General features: G+C 35.8%; 1 protein-coding gene across 2 annotated transcripts in view; it reads right to left on the reverse strand.

Annotated features, from left to right (window-relative positions):
- The window catches only part of ZBTB41 (zinc finger and BTB domain containing 41), a 38,868-nt gene that overhangs the window by 15,519 nt on the left and 5,441 nt on the right, over window positions 1–17,908 (reverse strand). For both annotated transcript variants that reach the window (XM_068538564.1, XM_068538565.1), the window contains exons 3-8: window positions 13,458–13,665; window positions 12,663–12,732; window positions 8,992–9,139; window positions 6,493–6,622; window positions 2,598–2,693; window positions 1,076–1,182 (exon numbers count right to left, since the gene is read on the reverse strand). In XM_068538564.1, coding sequence (XP_068394665.1) covers window positions 1,076–1,182; window positions 2,598–2,693; window positions 6,493–6,622; window positions 8,992–9,139; window positions 12,663–12,732; window positions 13,458–13,665 — 759 coding nt within the window. The remainder of the gene's footprint in view (window positions 1–1,075; window positions 1,183–2,597; window positions 2,694–6,492; window positions 6,623–8,991; window positions 9,140–12,662; window positions 12,733–13,457; window positions 13,666–17,908) is intronic.

Here is a 17,908-nt window from a genome sequence, read left to right on the forward strand (position 1 = left end):
TCAAGATGAGGCTGTCTTATGTTTATAAAAAGGACCTGAACATTTTCAGATCTTTGTACTTTACTTTTAAAAGATTTTTCATCTGTGGGGATTTCCTACATTTGCAATGAGCCAAAATACAAATATAAAGGAAAATTCTAGATGAGTCCAATTTGTCATCTCTATTCTTATATTCAGTTACAAAGTCTTGGCCTTTAAAAACCAGTCTCAACTTAATACCCGTGTGCAATTAAACCATGTGACCTCTAGGATTAGGAATTTAGAATTCTCCTCCTGAAAATGGAAATGCGCAATTCCAGTGAGAAAGTCATCAGACCTTTAGCATCTCTTAAAAGTGGCAATAACAACCGCAACCTGCCTCATTGGGGTCATTTAAGAAAATGTTATATCTGTTGCATACTTTATATTTTAATTATGTTTAAAATAATAATAATAATCACCTGTTCTACTGGGCTCATAGAGATGGCTCTTTCCCATTACTGTGCTCATATAGGTGGCTCTTTTAGCACTTCCTGAACATCAATCTGAGAGGAAAATATGAAAGAAATCCCCAGAGTATAAAAATTATAAATATAGAATAAAGATCTGAAATTGATCAGGATTATTAAGGTACTCTTCCAAAGATAGGGCTTCAAAAACTCACTAGTACATCAATTTAACACCCCAATTATAATAACTCTCTTCAAGCATCCAAGTTTTGCTAATTTCTTTCAAATCCAATCAAAATGAGAAATATTATCTTGGCTTCTTCCTTCAAAGAAGTGCCAATAGTAATTATTGCACATATCTACATAATATGCAAAATGCAAACCTTGAGAATTTGATTAAAACAAATTTTAAAATACAGTTTGTGGTCATAAAGGGTAACCAAATGATTAAAATTACAGTAACCAAAAAACATGTCACAAAATTATGTCTCTTTCAGATGCTTTTTAAAAAAGGTTTTTACAATCAGCATTACAAAGAGGTGACCAAATACACCAAATTATTTAAATTACAGCCAAAATAAACACGATGCGGTTTTCAGGTGTTTTTGAAAAGGATCTTGGAAACATCATTACAAAACGCGCCTCACCTGAATGTATTTTCTTGTGCTTTGTAAGGTGATCGTGACGAATGAACGTTTTCCCACATTCATCGCACTCATATCTTTTATCGTCGTGATGTACTCGTAAGTGAAGTCTATAAAGAAAAAAAATTGAAGCCCATTGACACTAGTGACACAGAAGGAAAAAAAAATTGAAGCCCATTGACACGAGTGACACAGAAGGAAAAAACTTGGTTAACTCTACATAACGAGAGCTGGCTGCTTACTCCACCACGCTCACCCATTATTTGCTCCATTTCTGACTTTCAGGGTCCTTCCCACTTTCACCACCTGACTCCAGGGCTCCCACTCACCAGTTTCAAAGCAGCACTTCAACATCTGCACAGGCTCCCACGACCTCTGGATGATACGCCTTCCTGACTTTAAGATCCTAAATCTGCTTCTGGGAACCTACCAAATGTCTAGGGGCGTCAGCCGATGTTGCAGAGGGAGCAAAAGGAGGACTGAATCAGATGGAATTAGAATCGGACACGGGGTAAGTGCACAAGTGACTTAAACATATGATGATAGCAAATTACTAAGGATTAATCCTATTCTGGACAACTGACACCACTTATACATTGACAGTTGAGAACTTAGTAAATTTGATAAGTAATCAACTTTCTGACAATCACATTTTACTACTTTTCTTCACACTAACCAAACAAAGTGTGGCTCATTTCATAGTCACCCAAAAACAGATTATAAAAGATTATAATAGGTTATTAAAATTCATTTAATTTGAATTACTTTTATCCCCACAATTCTCCATCTATATATCAATACATCCTAGTGAAATGAACAGCCTTCCCATTCAAGTTGTCCAAACAGGTGTTGATTCCCCTATGACTAAAACCAGTAAATGAACTGGACTACATCTAAAGGGGAAACATTCTGTTTAAACTTAAAAAGAGGTACGTAAGAAATGATAGTGTAAAAACTAGATTCTTAAGAATATTAATAAAATTTAAAATTGTATACATATCTCACAGTAAGTAATCTATTATTTATTCATTAAAAAACTACTTTTCATAAATTGCAAATGTAGTCAGCACTCAGCTATACAAATATTACGTAAGTTACAACTAATACTCAGAAGACATTCTGAAACTGAGAATCCTGGAGTTTTCAATTTTGTCATTATTTTCATACCAAAATATTCTTTGATAATTAGGACTGAAAAAATACACCAACTTTAGAACACCAGAGTTTTCATGAATTTTGATTCAAAGAAAAATAATGAAATATTTAAATGACAACGACTTAGACAGTAAAGCATTCAGCAAACTTAGTGATGAGGAAATATTTTAAAATATTTTATACTACAAAATGAATATTAAAAGGTAGGGGCAAAAGTCTACACAAAGTTTTCTGCACAACTTTGCTTATCACAAGTGCTAAGACATGTTTTAATTCATCAAACAACTAACACAATGATAAGACAAGAGAGTTAAAACGGAGATATAATTTTATCATACTTAATATTGGGGAAAAAAATGGCTTGACCTACCTGTATGAGCTTCCATGACGAAAACTTTGCCCACAAATACTACAAAGATGAGGCTTTTCTCCACTATGGATTCTCAAATGTTCTTTCAAAGTAGTTCTGCATTAAAAAAATATATGTATTTACCTACCGATTTTTTAATGCCAACGTATGTATTAAACACAGATTTCTAGAAAGCTTACTAGAACAGTGTTCAAGCTAACAGATAACGATGTCAATTATTCTCTTTTTCCTACAATATTTTTGCTCTTTATTGGATTAGTCGCACCATCATAATAAACATGTTTATTATGTCTCTCTCCTTAAAAAAAGCAAATAATTTAACTTTGGCCTCCTTTGCCATTGGTTTGCTCAAAGATTTAATATATAGCTTATGTAAACTTCCAAGAAATACAAATGAAAAATGCTCAATTGTCACTACTGATTAGGTAAAACTGACGTTAATTTTAGTGGACAGTGTTTAATAATATATAAGAAATCCAGTTTATCAGTACTATTCCTTTCCAATATGTGCTCAAAACTTGTTAAAACAACGTTTTAAGGCAAAGAAAACTTTACAGGTACTTGTAATTTCCAGATGCCAATGTTAAAAAGGGAAACCATATAAAGGATACAACTCTTGCTAGTCCTAAATCCTCCCGCCCTACCGACCCTGGATGGGCCACTGTGTAACCACTGCTGCATTTCCTACAGTTCTAACATTCGGAGATTTCCCATGTACATAAACTGCTGAGTAAGGATGGACAAAGTTATTTTGGGGGGGAAGAAAGGAAAACACATGGAAAGGTTGTTTTTTTTGGTTTGCTTTTTGTTTTTACAGGAAGACCTTTAAGGGAAAAAAATTTATAATGCATAAGATAAACTATAATTTACCAATCTGTAAATACAAGTTTTCATATAAATGTAGCACACTGATTTTCCTGCCATCATACCCATTTGTTTTTTCTAGGAAAGTGGCATTTCTAATCTTTTTAAAATAATGAACTTCTATACACTGAAGGATATAAATATACACATATTGTTTAAAAAGAGTACTAAACGCTTAAATGCAGGACAAGACAGAGGACATTCCCGTCCCTTACAACACTCCACATGCTCCTCCTTGGTCCTATCCCCCATCACGTCCCTCTCTCAGAAATAACCATTTATGTAAGTATTCCTTTTCTTTGCTTTACTACCTATATAGTACAAATCACTAAACTATATATCGTATGTTTTTGAAAAACTGAGTAGCAAGCACAAACCTAACAATATGGCCACTACTGGATAAAAGGCCCACAAGGTAGTAGCATCAGGATCTCTGTGTCGGCCTGGCCGCTCAGCTTCCCTGAGCATTGGCACCAGCCCTTTCCAGCCTGTCAGCAGTAAAGTCACGACCAAATACTGCAAAGCACAGGGTTCATCCCAACCAGAGCATCTGGCTGGCTGGAGGGGACCTGGTACTGGAAGCTGGCAGAGACACGGTCAAAGTGAGTAGCCTGCTGTGTATATTTGGCTCCTAGGCGTACCATGACCTACGTCTAGTTCTCATGGACAGGTCACAAAAGAACATTTCTGTGAAATGAAATGAGTATCCTCAGTTAAATCAAGCAGCCAGGCATAAAGACAACAGCAGGAGCCTCTGTAGCATACAGGTACTATACAGCCAGCAGAATACAGGTGAGAATTTGGGTCAGCGAGGGGGACATGGGGAGTTGCCGTTCATGGGTATGAGGTTTCAGTTACACAAGATGAGTAAGTTCTAGAGACCTGGTGTACAGCACCGTGCCTGTGGTTATCAACACCACATTGTACACCCAGACATGTGCTAAGAGGGTAGATCGCGTGTTCAATGTTCTTACCACAGTAAAACAACAAAGCCTTGGGGTCAGACCTACTCCAGCGTTCTGTCCACTAGTTAACAGAGGAAACATGTCAGCAGGGATCTCAGCACTGACTACCCTCAACACGTCACGGGTCACGGCCACTACGAGTGTGGACTCAGTACCCATCACATAATCACATGTGACATCCTGGGATCTTCATTCACCATCCTGCACATGTGACATCCTGGGATCTTCATTCACCATCCTGCACATGTGACATCCTGGGATCTTCATTCACCATCCTGCACATGTGACATCCTGGGATCTTCATTCACCATCCTGCACATGTGACATCCTGGGATCTTCATTCACCATCCTCCCGTGAACTCCCTTTGCCTCTTTACCGTATTAAAATTCCTATTTCCTGTTGCCCTGGTCTTCCTCTTCATCAGTTTACTTTCTCATTCTGGTGAAGCACACCTTCTAGTGGCTTTATGAGAAAGATTGCAGTGAAAGCTAATTTTTTGACATCATGAAGAGTATCTTTATTATCCTCAGACTTGACAGTTTGACTAAGAACAGAATTCTAGGTTGGAATTTATTTTTTTTCCAAATTTTGAAGGTACAATTGGACCACCTTACTTCCAGTGTTGCTGCTCAGAGAGAAGTCCGAGTAACTCATTCTTAATTCCGTGTATGTGACTTTCTCCCTAGAAAAAGCAGAAGCACAGACAGGCTTCTCTTTGTCCCCAGTGTTCTGAAACATCATAGTGCTGCACCTTGGAGTAGGTTTATTTTCATCTAATGTCCTAAGCATTTAATGGGTCATTTCTGTCTGGCAACTCATGTCTTTCAGTTCTGGGAAATCATCTTGAACTATTTCAGTGATGATTTTACTCCCTTCCATTTTCTCTGTTCTTTCCTTCTGGACCTCTTGCCTGGTTTCCAAATGTTCTAATCTTTACTTTTCAATTCTGCATTTTTTTGCTCTACTTTTTTGGAGATCCCTTAACTTTGTCCTGCAATCTCTCTGTTAAGGTCTTTACTTTGTGGATCATGCTTTGAATTTCTGGGAGTTCTGATTTGTCACGTCAGTGACTCTTTTGTATAACATCCTGTTCTTGTTTAATGGATTCTATATCTTCAACTGAGGATATTAGTAATTGTTTACTTCTTTTTTTGCAAGTTTTCTTCTTCCTGCATAATGTTTCCTTCAAGTTTTTGTTTCATTGTTTGTGTTGGAATATATCTCCCATGTTAAAGGTTCTCCTTCTGTGTCTTGTAATTCTTCACTGTCTGCTTGTGATTAAGTGTGAAAGGCTAAACACAGATGGGAGGATCAAGGAGCATGGGTAGGCCTTGATGACTCTGTGTTTCACTGTAGGTGATCTGGGTGTATTATTTACCAGGGAATATATTTGTCCTTTGGTTGCTCATGTTTTCAGGGAATTGTTTTCTAATCTACTGTCTGAAGGGTAAAATCTAGAAGCCAAGATGTCCAGCAGCAACGGCCTGTGTGGGTGACGGAAGAGAAGCCAATGATCTAACTTAACTTCTAGAGCAGTTCTGACTCCAGTGCTCCTTATTCCTTCACCCTAGTTCCAGAGGTATCTGAGACTGCCAGTTCCCATACCTTTTGTGGATTCTGGGATGTAAACTAGGTTCTCAATTTCTCCATTGCCACTTGGGGATTTGTCTTCCTCAGATCTGCTAAGTCAGTTACCACTGATACATCTGCTTTCTAGCTTCCAAACCTGTGTTGCTCTTGTCACTTTTCTGTCTTGCTGTCTTTGTAGCTTATGTCTTTAAAATAAATAAATGAATGAATAAACAACCTTTAACGTATATTTAGTGGGGTTTCAGAAAGACACAAAACGGTATCTTTGTTAAATTCACCATCTAAATCTGCAAATCTTGATTTCATATCACCTTCTATAACGTATTATATAATTTCTTTTATCATTAAATTTCAAATTAAAGCATAATTCAAGTACCTTGTGTCTTGTGTTACCCTAATCCTTATAAAATACATTCATTAATTACTTCTACATAACAGTACCAGGATGTTTCTGGGTTTTTAGATAATTCCTCACCTTTCTCGTACTGATTTCCCACAGATAAAGCAAGTCCATTTTCTCTTTCCGCCATGGGTACACTCTATATGGCGTTTCAAATTTCCAGTGTCGTTAAACTGGCGACCGCATATATCACATGGAAAAGGACCTAAAACGGAAAAAAATAATGTGCATCTAAACTTTAAGAATAGACACTAAGTTAAATTTAATACGTATGTTATAAATTCATACCTACCACTACTAATGCATATATAATAACACAATCTATTATTATTTTTTACACAATTATTTATTTATAGTTTTCTCTTCCCTTCTAGAGTGTTTATTTTATTCCCAGCAGACAGGTTACAATCATCTCTATATTCCTAAAGCTGAGTATGGCACCAGGCATCTAATATAATAAAAGCTGAATAAACTAATGAGTTTATTATAAACTGAAACAGCCAATTCCTAGTTTGAAATCAGACTGGGTCAAACTGAAAAATGTTACATTCCAAATTTCTGGGGAAAGGAGGTAATAAGAAACTTTCAAAGAATAAACAGAGCACTTAAGAGAGCTCATGGTCAACTGAAAAGACTGTGGCACTTTTGTTTCGTCCTACAAAATTAAATACAAATTTCTTACAGTAATATTGACCTTAGCTGGATTCAAAATTTCACCATGACTTTACCAAATAACTGGAGAGAAGACAGAGTTCTACTGAAGGGCAGACTGAAAGGATGACAAAGGATGTGTGAAAAAGAAGTATAACTCAGCTCACTTCCCCCCCCCCACCCCTCGATATCTGTGGATTCAACCAACTCCAGATAGAAAATATTTGAAAAAAATTCCAGAAAGTTCCAAAAAGCAAAACTTGAATTTGCCAGGCACTGGCAACCATTTACATAGCATTTATATTGTATTTACAACTATTTAAATAGTATTTACATTGTATTAGGTATTATAAGTAATCTAAAGATGATTTAAAGTATACAGGAGGATGTGCACAGGTTATATGCAAATACTACACCATTTTATACAAGGGACTGGGGCATCCTTGGATTTGGGTATCTGGAGAGGTCCTGGAACCAACCCCCATGGATACTGAGGGGCAACTGTATTCCTCATTGTGCAATAGAGCCTTGAAAATATCTGAAGATGGCTGTTCTGTCTTCCTTTCCCAAACAAAATATTTCAAGGTCCTTCAAAAGTTTTTCAGATGACATGATTTTAAAGCCCTATGTTGCCATAATTACCCACTTCTAGAACATATGTCAATATCCATCTTGAATGTGGTATCCATAAATGAATGCAATATTCCAGATCAATTTAAAATCAGCAAGATGATTACTTTCCTAATTCTGAACAATACATTTTTATTAATGTAGTTTAAAACTACAGTTGTTTTTGTCAGTCATATGACATTACTGGTTCAGACTGTGCCTCTGCTATTAATAAGCCCATCTGAAAAGTGAGGCATTTGGATTCTGTACCATTTTACAGCTCTGCAACTCCCAATGATTAAAAAAAGTCAGATCATTCCCATGTATACAACTTTGTATTTATTCTTCATTAATTTTAACTTTTTTTTTTTTTTTTACAGCAGAGAGTTTTGTTTTTTTTTTAAATTTATTTTTGGCTGCCTTGTGTCTTTGTTGCTGTGCGTGGGCTTTCTTTTTAGTTGCGGTGAGCGGGGGCTACTCTTCATTGCCGAGCGGGGGCTACTCTTCATTGCCGTGCGCGGGCCTCTCATTGCGGTGGCCTCTCTCATTTTGGAGCACCGGCTCCAGGTGCGTGGGCTCTAGAGCACAGGCTCAGTAGTTGTGGCGCAGAGGTCCAGCTGCTCTGCAGCATGTGGGATCTTCCTGAACCAGGGCTCGAACCCGTGTCCCCTGCATTGGCAGGCGGATTCCTAACCACTGCGCCACCGGGGAAGCCCCCAAGAGTTTTTTTTTTTTACTTTTTTATTTTCTGCTGTATCAACTACCCCTGACAGCTTTATGTCATGTAGGGTATTCATAAAGCATGAAATATATTATTTTTATCCAAGTTGTCAATAAAAACATTGAATAGGATAGGGGAAAGGCTACTTGAAAGATAATAATTCATTATTGGGAGTAACTGTCATAAATGTACCTAACTGTACTACCATCTGGAACACAAGTCTCCACCTTGGCCATAAGCATGAGGGAGAGAATTCATCAAATACAATACTGAATTTCAAATATACTAAGTTTACTACACTCTCTGAAACATGAGTTTTTTCCAAGACAAAAATGCCTACCCCAGGCACTCACAAACCTATCCAACAATCAACTGTAAATAAATGCAGTTATGACCATGAACACCTCTGCCACCAGAAAACAAAACAAAACAAACCCCATATTTACTCATCTCCAAGAACAGCAGCAAATCCAGTGCCCCTCCCCACGTACACGACCTCCTTCTCCTCAGTGATTCAACAGCAGCAGCCTCCTCCATCATGACGTGACCACCAACAGTTGCTGTGCTGCTCCTAGAAAAATTAATCTGCTTACCCAGATGGAACTTTTCTTGATGCTTTAACCGTGCAAATCGTGACTTAAAATGTTCTTCACAATAGGTACACTTAAAAGGTTTATCTTGAGAATGGAGAATCATATGTTCCTCCAAGTGTGGTCTTCGAGTAAAAGATTTCTTACAAATCTAAAAGAAAATGCACATAAAATGTAAGGGAACCTGAATTTAAAATAAAAGTACAAAGCTCATGATGAGAAATAAACACATATACTCAAGTAGCTAAAGAGAAATTTCTCCTAAAAGAAAAAACTTACCAGAAGTATCATCAACTATTGTGCAGAAAAAATACCTTGGAGGAATTACAGTAAGAATTTATTTTAAATTAGTACTAAAGTTAGCTAAATTTCAACACCTTACATTTCTAATAGGCTAATTCCTAAGATCATACAGTAATCCTACTATCTTAATCCTGGTCAACATTTCTAAATCCATTAAATTTATATTTTAAATCAATTATATGTTATGAATAAAGGTTTTTATCATGCTTGCCATATATGTTGATTAGGAATAGGAGTAAGAAACTTCAGAAAAATTACTTTAAAAAGTTTATCTCTTGAGGTGGTCAGAAAGAATAGACACAACATTTTAAAGAAATTTGGCAGACATCAGATTTAGAAAAGGGGAGGAGGAACTGCTGTAACAATATAGCATACCCTATACACCAAGCATAACAACCACCACAATACAGCATGTACTATACACCAGGTCTAACAACACAGCATCTACTATACGCCAGGTATGTAACAACATAGCATGTACCGTACACCAGGTGTAACAACACAGCATCTACTATACGCCAGGTACGTAACAACATAGCATGTACCGTACACCAGGTGTAACAACACAGCATCTACTATACGCCAGGTATGTAACAACATAGCATATACCATACACCAGGTATAACAACACAGCATGTACCATACGCCAGGTATAACACAGAGTGTACTATACACCAGGTATAACATAGCATGTACTATACACCAGGTATAACAACACAGCATATGCTATATGCCAGGTATAACACAGCGTGTACTATACGCCAGGTATAACACAGTGTGTACTATACACCAGGCATAACACAGTGTGTACTATACACCAGGTATAACATAGCGTGTACTATACACCAGGTATAACATAGCATGTACTATACACCAGGTATAACAACAGAGCACGTACTATACTCCAGGTACAACAACAGCACAGCATGTACTATATACCAGGCACAATGCTAAGTAATTCATGGATTATTTTACTTAATTCTCACAATAAACCTAAAAGTAGATATAATTGTTATCATTTTGCAGCTGAGGATGATGAAACTTAGTAAGGAGAAGAAACCATCTTATAAAGATCCAAATAATTAATAATTAACTTCAATTCCTAGAAGCTGAAATCAGAGAAATGGTGAGAATCTTGTCCTGTATTGGGTTGGCCAAAAGGTCCGTTTGGTTTTTTCCGTAAGATGGCTCTAGTAGCACTTAGTTGTCTTTAACTTCATTTGAAATAATTTTGTTAGACTGTATTGTGACAGCTGTCGTATCAGTGTGCATTTTTAAAAAAAAGTATCAAAATTGGTGAATTTTTGTGTGGCCATTTTAATATTGAAGATGGAAGAAAAAAGCATCATTTTCGGCATATTACGCTTTATTATTTCAAGAAAGGTGAAAACACAGCTGAAACGCAAAGATTTGTGCAGTGTATGGAGAAGGTGCTGTGACTGATCAAACATGTCAAAAGTGGTTTGTGAAGTTTCATGCTGGAGATTTCCTGCTGGACGATGCTCCACGTTGGGGTAGACCAGTTGAACTTGACAGCGATCAAATCGAGACATTCACTAGAACAATCAATGTTATACCATGTGGGAGATAGCCGACATACTCAAAATATCCAAATCAAAGGCTGAAAATCATTTGCACCAGCTTGGTTATGCTAATTGCTTTGATGTTTGGGTTCCACATAAGTTAAGCGAAAAAAACCCTCTAGACTGTATTTCCACGTGAGATTCTCTACTTAAACGTAATGAAAATGTTCCCTTTTTAAAACAAATTGTGACGGGCAATGGGAAGTGGATACTGTACAATAATGTGGAACAGAAGAGATCATGGGGCAAGTGAAATGAACCACCACCAACCACACCAAAGGCCGTCTTCATCCAAAGAAGGTGATGTTGTGTATATGGTAGGTTTAGAAGGGAGTCCTCTATTATGAGCTCCTTCTGGAAAACCAAACGATTAATTCCAACAAGTAGCGCTCCCAATTAGACCAACTAAAAGCAGCACTTGACGAAAAGCGTCCAGAATTAGTCAACAGAAAACACATAATCTTCCATCAGGATACCACAAGCCCGCATGTTTCTTTGGTGACCAGGCAAAAAACTGTTAGAGCTTGGCTGGGAAGTTCTGATTCATCCGCCGTATTCACCAGACATTGCACCTTTGGATTTCCATTTATTTCAGTCTTTACAAAACTCTTCTAATTGAAAAAACTTCAATTCCCTGGAAGACTGTAAAAGGCACCTGGAACAGTCCTTTGCTCAAAAAGATAAAAAGTTTTGGGAAGACGGAATTATGAAGTTGCCTGAAAAATGGCAGAAGGTAGTGGAACAAAACAATGGATACGTTGTTCAATAAAGTTCTTGGTGAAAATGAAAAAATGCGTCTTTTATTTTTACTTAAAAACTGAAGGAACTTTTTGGCCAACCCAATATGTAAGTTGAAGCCTAGGAGTAAACAAAATGACAGCTGATTACTCCTTTAAACAATATTTACCTAAATAATGAAAAAGTACTTTAGGGGGTGTGGTAGAATAAAAATACGTACAAATTCTTTGCTACTCCTATCATTGTAAAATGGAGATTAATTCCACTACCCTTAAATCTTCCCTGGCTGTAGTGGCTTGTGTGACCCACAGAACATGTTAGAAGTGGTGCTCTGAGACTTCCAAGGTGAGGCCATAAGAAGCCTGAGAGCATTTACCTCGGCTTCTTCCTGGAACACACACTCACTCTTGGAGCCCAGCTGCCATGCCAGAAGGAAGTTCAAGTAGCCCCAGGAAAAGCCAGCTGTCCTTGCTGAGCTTCTAGCTGTCGACCAACACCAGGTTTCCAGCCATGTGAATGAGGCACTTTGGAAGCAGCCCCAAACCAGACCAGATCAGACAGACCATCCATCAGCTGAAAACAACTGAGTGACTTCAGCTGACACCATGTAGAACAGAAGAATTGCCTAGCAAAATCCTGCCCCCATTTATATTACTGACCCAAAAAATGATGAGATACAATGAAATGGTAATTCAAAGCCACTAAGTTTTGAGGTGGCTTGATATATAGCAACAGACAACCAGAAACGGAGGGAAAATTCTAACATTTTACATTCTGTGCAACAGTAACATCACAGTTTCAGACAACTATAAAAACATGGTATAGTGATTACAATAAAAATAAAAACTAGGATTTCTATTTTTCAGGTCCATCATTCAAAAACTAACTCATACCAGGCTTAATTTACAAAAATATTAGGATAACATTGTATAAAAGAGAGATTCTAAAGGTGATATAAGCTAAGTTTATATTACTTTAAAATTCAATTACTTTCCCAAAAGGTCACACTACATTTAATTTGGTTTTCTCCTACAAATTAAAATCTCTTACATCACATTTCCAACTTTCACTCTTAGTCTTCTTAATGGAAATAAATTCTTGTGCATTTTCAGGATGAAATCTATAAGAAAAAAATTAAAAGGCTGTCAGGAAAAGATTATATAAATCAATATTCTATCTGATATGTTGACAGTGATTACAAGAATCAGGCACTGATTCCTTTCTTAAAGAGACAGGCACATTTGAGTACTTTAAGAATACAGGTATCGCTATTATTTTAACATATGAATATGTGTGCCTAAAGTTATGCAGAAATAGTCAAAGTAAAGCATAATCATACTTTACACATATTCAGGAACCTATCTATTCACAGATTATCTTCAGTGCAATTCACTTGACTTGTTTTAGTCCATATTTCAGTAAATTAAATTTCTCAAAGTTAAATATGCAATACTATACTAAATATTCTTTCTCCCACAAATTTTCATACACTAAAGACAAAGCTGAGCATGCGGAATAAGTTTCCTACAGTTCTAAAACCATATAGGTTGAAAACATACTTGCCAAAACCCAAGACAGAAAACCCAGGATAACAAAAATTCTGTATCTTAAACTTCTATAGCATAGACTATAGTTTTTGTTTCAGTATCAAAAAACTTCATCTCAATAGAAGTAGTAAAAAATATGAACTAATATTTGCTGTTCTTTTCTTAATAAATTTGTAGTCTAGAAAATGTTAAGCAATGAAAGAATTGGAGACAAGCACCCCATAGATGTTTCTAGCTCACTACATATTTAAATTAGAAGGCACACTAAAGTATATTACGGAAGCAAGATAATACTTGCCTCTTAACATGCTTGGCTAAAGTCTTCTTGCTTGCATGAAGTTTATTACAATAAGGGCACTTGTGCTCCTTCTTATGAAATTCTGTTTCATTACTGTGCTTCTTTCTGTGAACAGTTAGGTTAGACTTTGTCGAATAGCGCTGGTGACAAATATCACACTCAAAGGGCTTCTCACCTGTGTGAACACGTGTGTGGCTCTCATATTTTCCTATAAAAAGACAGAAATTAAAATTAAATTCCGTACATTTACTACATAGTGATTGAAATTTGACAGTGGAATAAAATCTCCTGATTAACAGTATATTTAGAAGCCATGAATTGAAAGGAATTTTCAGATTTGGCAGACCTTTTAAAAATATCATAAAAGGCAATATAATATGTTATGTATCTTATATATTTTCATCTCTCTTCACAAAGAAGGTAATCTGGAAAGGGTACTACAAATCTAGTATACTCAGCAAAATTTATACTTCACTACAGTCCATTCCTACAAGACCTCTCCAACTTATAAAACATTAAGACACAAGTAAATCACCTGTACTTGACTGCATGCTTAATACTAAGCTACTAAGGCCAACATATATGGGCAGTATCAAGGGAAGTAAGAAAAGGAAAAATGAACAGGTATAATGCACAGACATATTAATGTGAGATTTGTATTATATTCTGAATGCATATCTGAGTTCCAAACAAATGTTACAGGTATTTCCAATAGAAAGAATCAAGAAATTTTAACCGTCCTACACTGTTGGGAATGCAAATTGGTGCAGCCACTAAGGAAAACAGTATGGAGGTTCCTTAAAAAAAGTAAAAATAGAGTTACCATATGATCCAGCAATCTCACTCCTGAGCATATATCCAGAAAAGACAAAAACTAATTCAAAAAGTTTCATGCACACCAATGTTCACAGCAGCACTATTTACAATAGCCAAGACCTGGAAGCAACCTAAATGTCCACTGACAGATGAATGGATAAAGAAGATGTGGTATATATATATACACAATGAAATATTACCCACCCATAAAAATAATGAAATATTGCCATTTGCAGCAACATGGATGGACCTAGAGATTATCATACCAAGTGAAGTAAGCCAAAGACAAATATTATTCTCATTTATATGTGGAATCTAAAAAAATACAAATGAACTTATTTACAAACAGAAACACACTCACAGACATAAATCTATCATGGAAAAGAATCTAAAAAAAAAAAAATCTATATCTATATCTATATATATATATAACTGAATAACTTTGCTGTACACTTGAAACTAATACAATATTATATATCAACTATAGTTCAATAAAAAAATATAAAATAAAAAAAAAAGAAATTTTAACACAGCCTGTCCAAAGAGAAAAGTGACAATAAAAAATGAAATACAAGGATACATTTTGGCTTAATTCTTACTTATATTGCTACTGATACTAAAATTCTTTTACACTGTTATTTAGAATATAAATTTCCACATTATAGAGGCAGAACAGCATCACAGGTAGGGGCACAGACCCTGGATCCAGCCACCTGGATATGAATCCCGATTCTTTAAATTGTAGGCTATGTGACCTTGGACAAGTAACCTTTCTAAGCCTCAAATCTTTCTCATCTGAAAAAATAATAATGGAATAATAGATTTACCTCAGAGGACTGTTGTAATAATAAATAAATTAATACACACAAAACACTTATAACTGGGTCAACCCATTATAAGGTATCAATTAATGTTGGCCATTATTATTAACCTGTAATCAAGCTGTGAATGTGCACAAAAAAAAAAAAAAAAAGTATGATAAAAATCCAGTAGGTATTTAGGTACTGACCATATGATGATGATCTATGCATCTTTTACATGCACGTAGTCAGGAAACTCAGCCAATGTTTGGGCACCTACTAAATTAGCTGTGTGATCTTAATCAAGCCAGTAATTTAACCTCTGTCTACCTGCGTTATTAACACTTCATGGGGCTGTGAGAAGTAAACAAATTAATATATACACGACACTTAAAACATCCTAGCACATAGTAAACATTAGTAAATATTAGTCATCATCATCATCATCATCATCATTATTATTATTAGGATTACTGGCCACAGGACGGGCACGCAGATATATCTCAAGTAAATATGCATACACCTGGTTTATGAATATGTTATAACAGATCAAACTGGAGTTTCAGTTCTCTGAAAATACTGTAAGAACTTGACTTTGTCCCCTGGCCATTGCTAAAAATGCCTAATATCTCCTCAGTTCTCCCTCTGCCACTGCGGGGGCATGACCGCACTGATACATGTACACACACACCAGAGCACCACCAGTTCCCCTGCTGTGGTCAAGGGACCGGAGCTAATATGGGGCTTGCCTGGGGGCGAGGCGTGCTTGTGTGTCCCAAGGCGAAATCTTTCCACAGACATCACAAATAACAAGTAGGTTCTCAAAAACAAGAGCTGAGCTACATTATGGCTTAGATCAGTGTTTCACAAACTAAAAATCATTAGTGTCAATAAAGTCAATTCTGTGGGTTACGATTAGCACTGGGGGGAAAAAAGGAACAGAGTAGAAAATATCAGAGTGCATTCACACTAGATTCATGCAATTATTCTGCTTCAGTGTATGTATGAGCACATATATATATACATACATATGTATATAGCATAATAATATATGTGTTTCTGACCTTGAACCATCCCTCCCAAAAAAGTTGGAAAAGCACTGATTTTTATTACTTTTTGCAGGGTATAACCAGACCAATACTGCTATAACATAATTTCTTTGGGGAAATGTTTTCTGAGTTGATTTTAATCTTTCTCTATTATAATATGGCATGCTTGTATTGGATTCCTTAATATTTGTTACACATCTACTGGATATGAGAAAAGGTAGAGAATCCAAACATTATCAATACGTACTAATAACCCACAATTCTAATTTGGCAAAGATAGGGGTCATTTTATGGAACTAAAAAAAAAGTTTTCCTTGATTGTGAAAGTTTTCACATTTTTCATAAACTTGCTTTTTAAATTATGGAAATGAATCAAGAGTACACAGTATGATTTTAAGTGACTAAGTCACAAGTGATTTTTGGAACAGGACCATTCTTACCTGGGGATTGACTGTGCCTGCTTAGCACAGACTCTCAGGACTGAAGGCTAACTTATCAACCCCCTACCGCTCAAGTCTCCTGATTTTTTACACCCAAGTGAACAGGAAGAGCAACTTAATAAAAATCTTAAATTATAAGAAAAATCTTCACCAAAACCTTTATTTTCTATGAAAATGCCTTTGCTGGAAAGATCAATTAGTAGAATTTTCCATTTATTTGTAGTCAAGAAATTCTTGCTTGCAAATAAAAAGTTATATGTAGTTGAATAATAAAGCCATCAAGTGGCAGTTAAATTAAAAATCAAAACCACTTTTTATTGTTAAACGTCCATTTGCTTACATACCAGTAGACTTAACAGGATTTAACCAAAAACCAAAAAGAAACAAATAAAACCATTTAAAAATAAATTCAGCAAAGTCCAAAGAGACCAATGAAAATACATAAATTTGAATAATTCACTATAACATTTAGAATCTCTAAAGTAAAAAAAGATTTTTGTTATTTATTATTTCAAATTTAATGCACAGAGGCATTGCAGGACCTGTTATCTGCATGGATTTGAATTTCTGACCAACAGAAGAGACACAACTTCTGAGGGAACACTGAACCCCAAAGTCAGATAAACGTCCAAAGAAATCCCATGCTTAAATCAATTGGTAGGGATGTGCGGGGGTTCTCCTCGGCATAAACACAATCAACACATATATCTGTTTCTTTTCTTATGGGGTGGGGGGAATTCAATAATAATGTATAAATCAAATGTTCACTTCAAAGTTATCAAATAGTTTCCATCAAAAAAAACCCCTCAGTATTCTTTCACAGAACACTAAACTGTGCCCCACCATTCTTAATCACCAACAGAAAACAAATAATATTAAGAAATTTCATCCACAGCATTTTTCTGACTGAATCCCAGTACGAATTGTGTCCCAAATCAGGACACACAAAATAAAGATATTTTCACATAACAAAACTTGACCTTGTGCTTCATTCCATATGGGTCATGAAAAATTATTATCAGATTTCGTATGGAGGTTTTACAAAGAGAAACATCACCAAATTAGCTCATTATATCTCATATGCCAAATCTTAAATTAATCTTGAATTTATTCATTTGGCATACCCTAAAGAATATTTAACTAAAATATTTAACATTAAAGTAGAGAACTGTGCCACTGTCATTACACTTTTCTATTCAGAACCAAGCAGAATCTGTCAGGATGGTCTACACAGTCACATTTTTAAAAAAAGTTTTTAAACATTTTCTATCTCTAGAAAAGATTAAATTTAATCTAAGGAAGGATTTTAGTTCCCAGTAGGAACGACAAAAAAGATAAATTATCCA

The sequence above is a fragment of the Eschrichtius robustus genome, chromosome 3 (genome assembly GCF_028021215.1).
Source record: "Eschrichtius robustus isolate mEscRob2 chromosome 3, mEscRob2.pri, whole genome shotgun sequence".
In the NCBI taxonomy this organism is placed as follows: Eukaryota; Metazoa; Chordata; class Mammalia; order Artiodactyla; family Eschrichtiidae; genus Eschrichtius; species Eschrichtius robustus.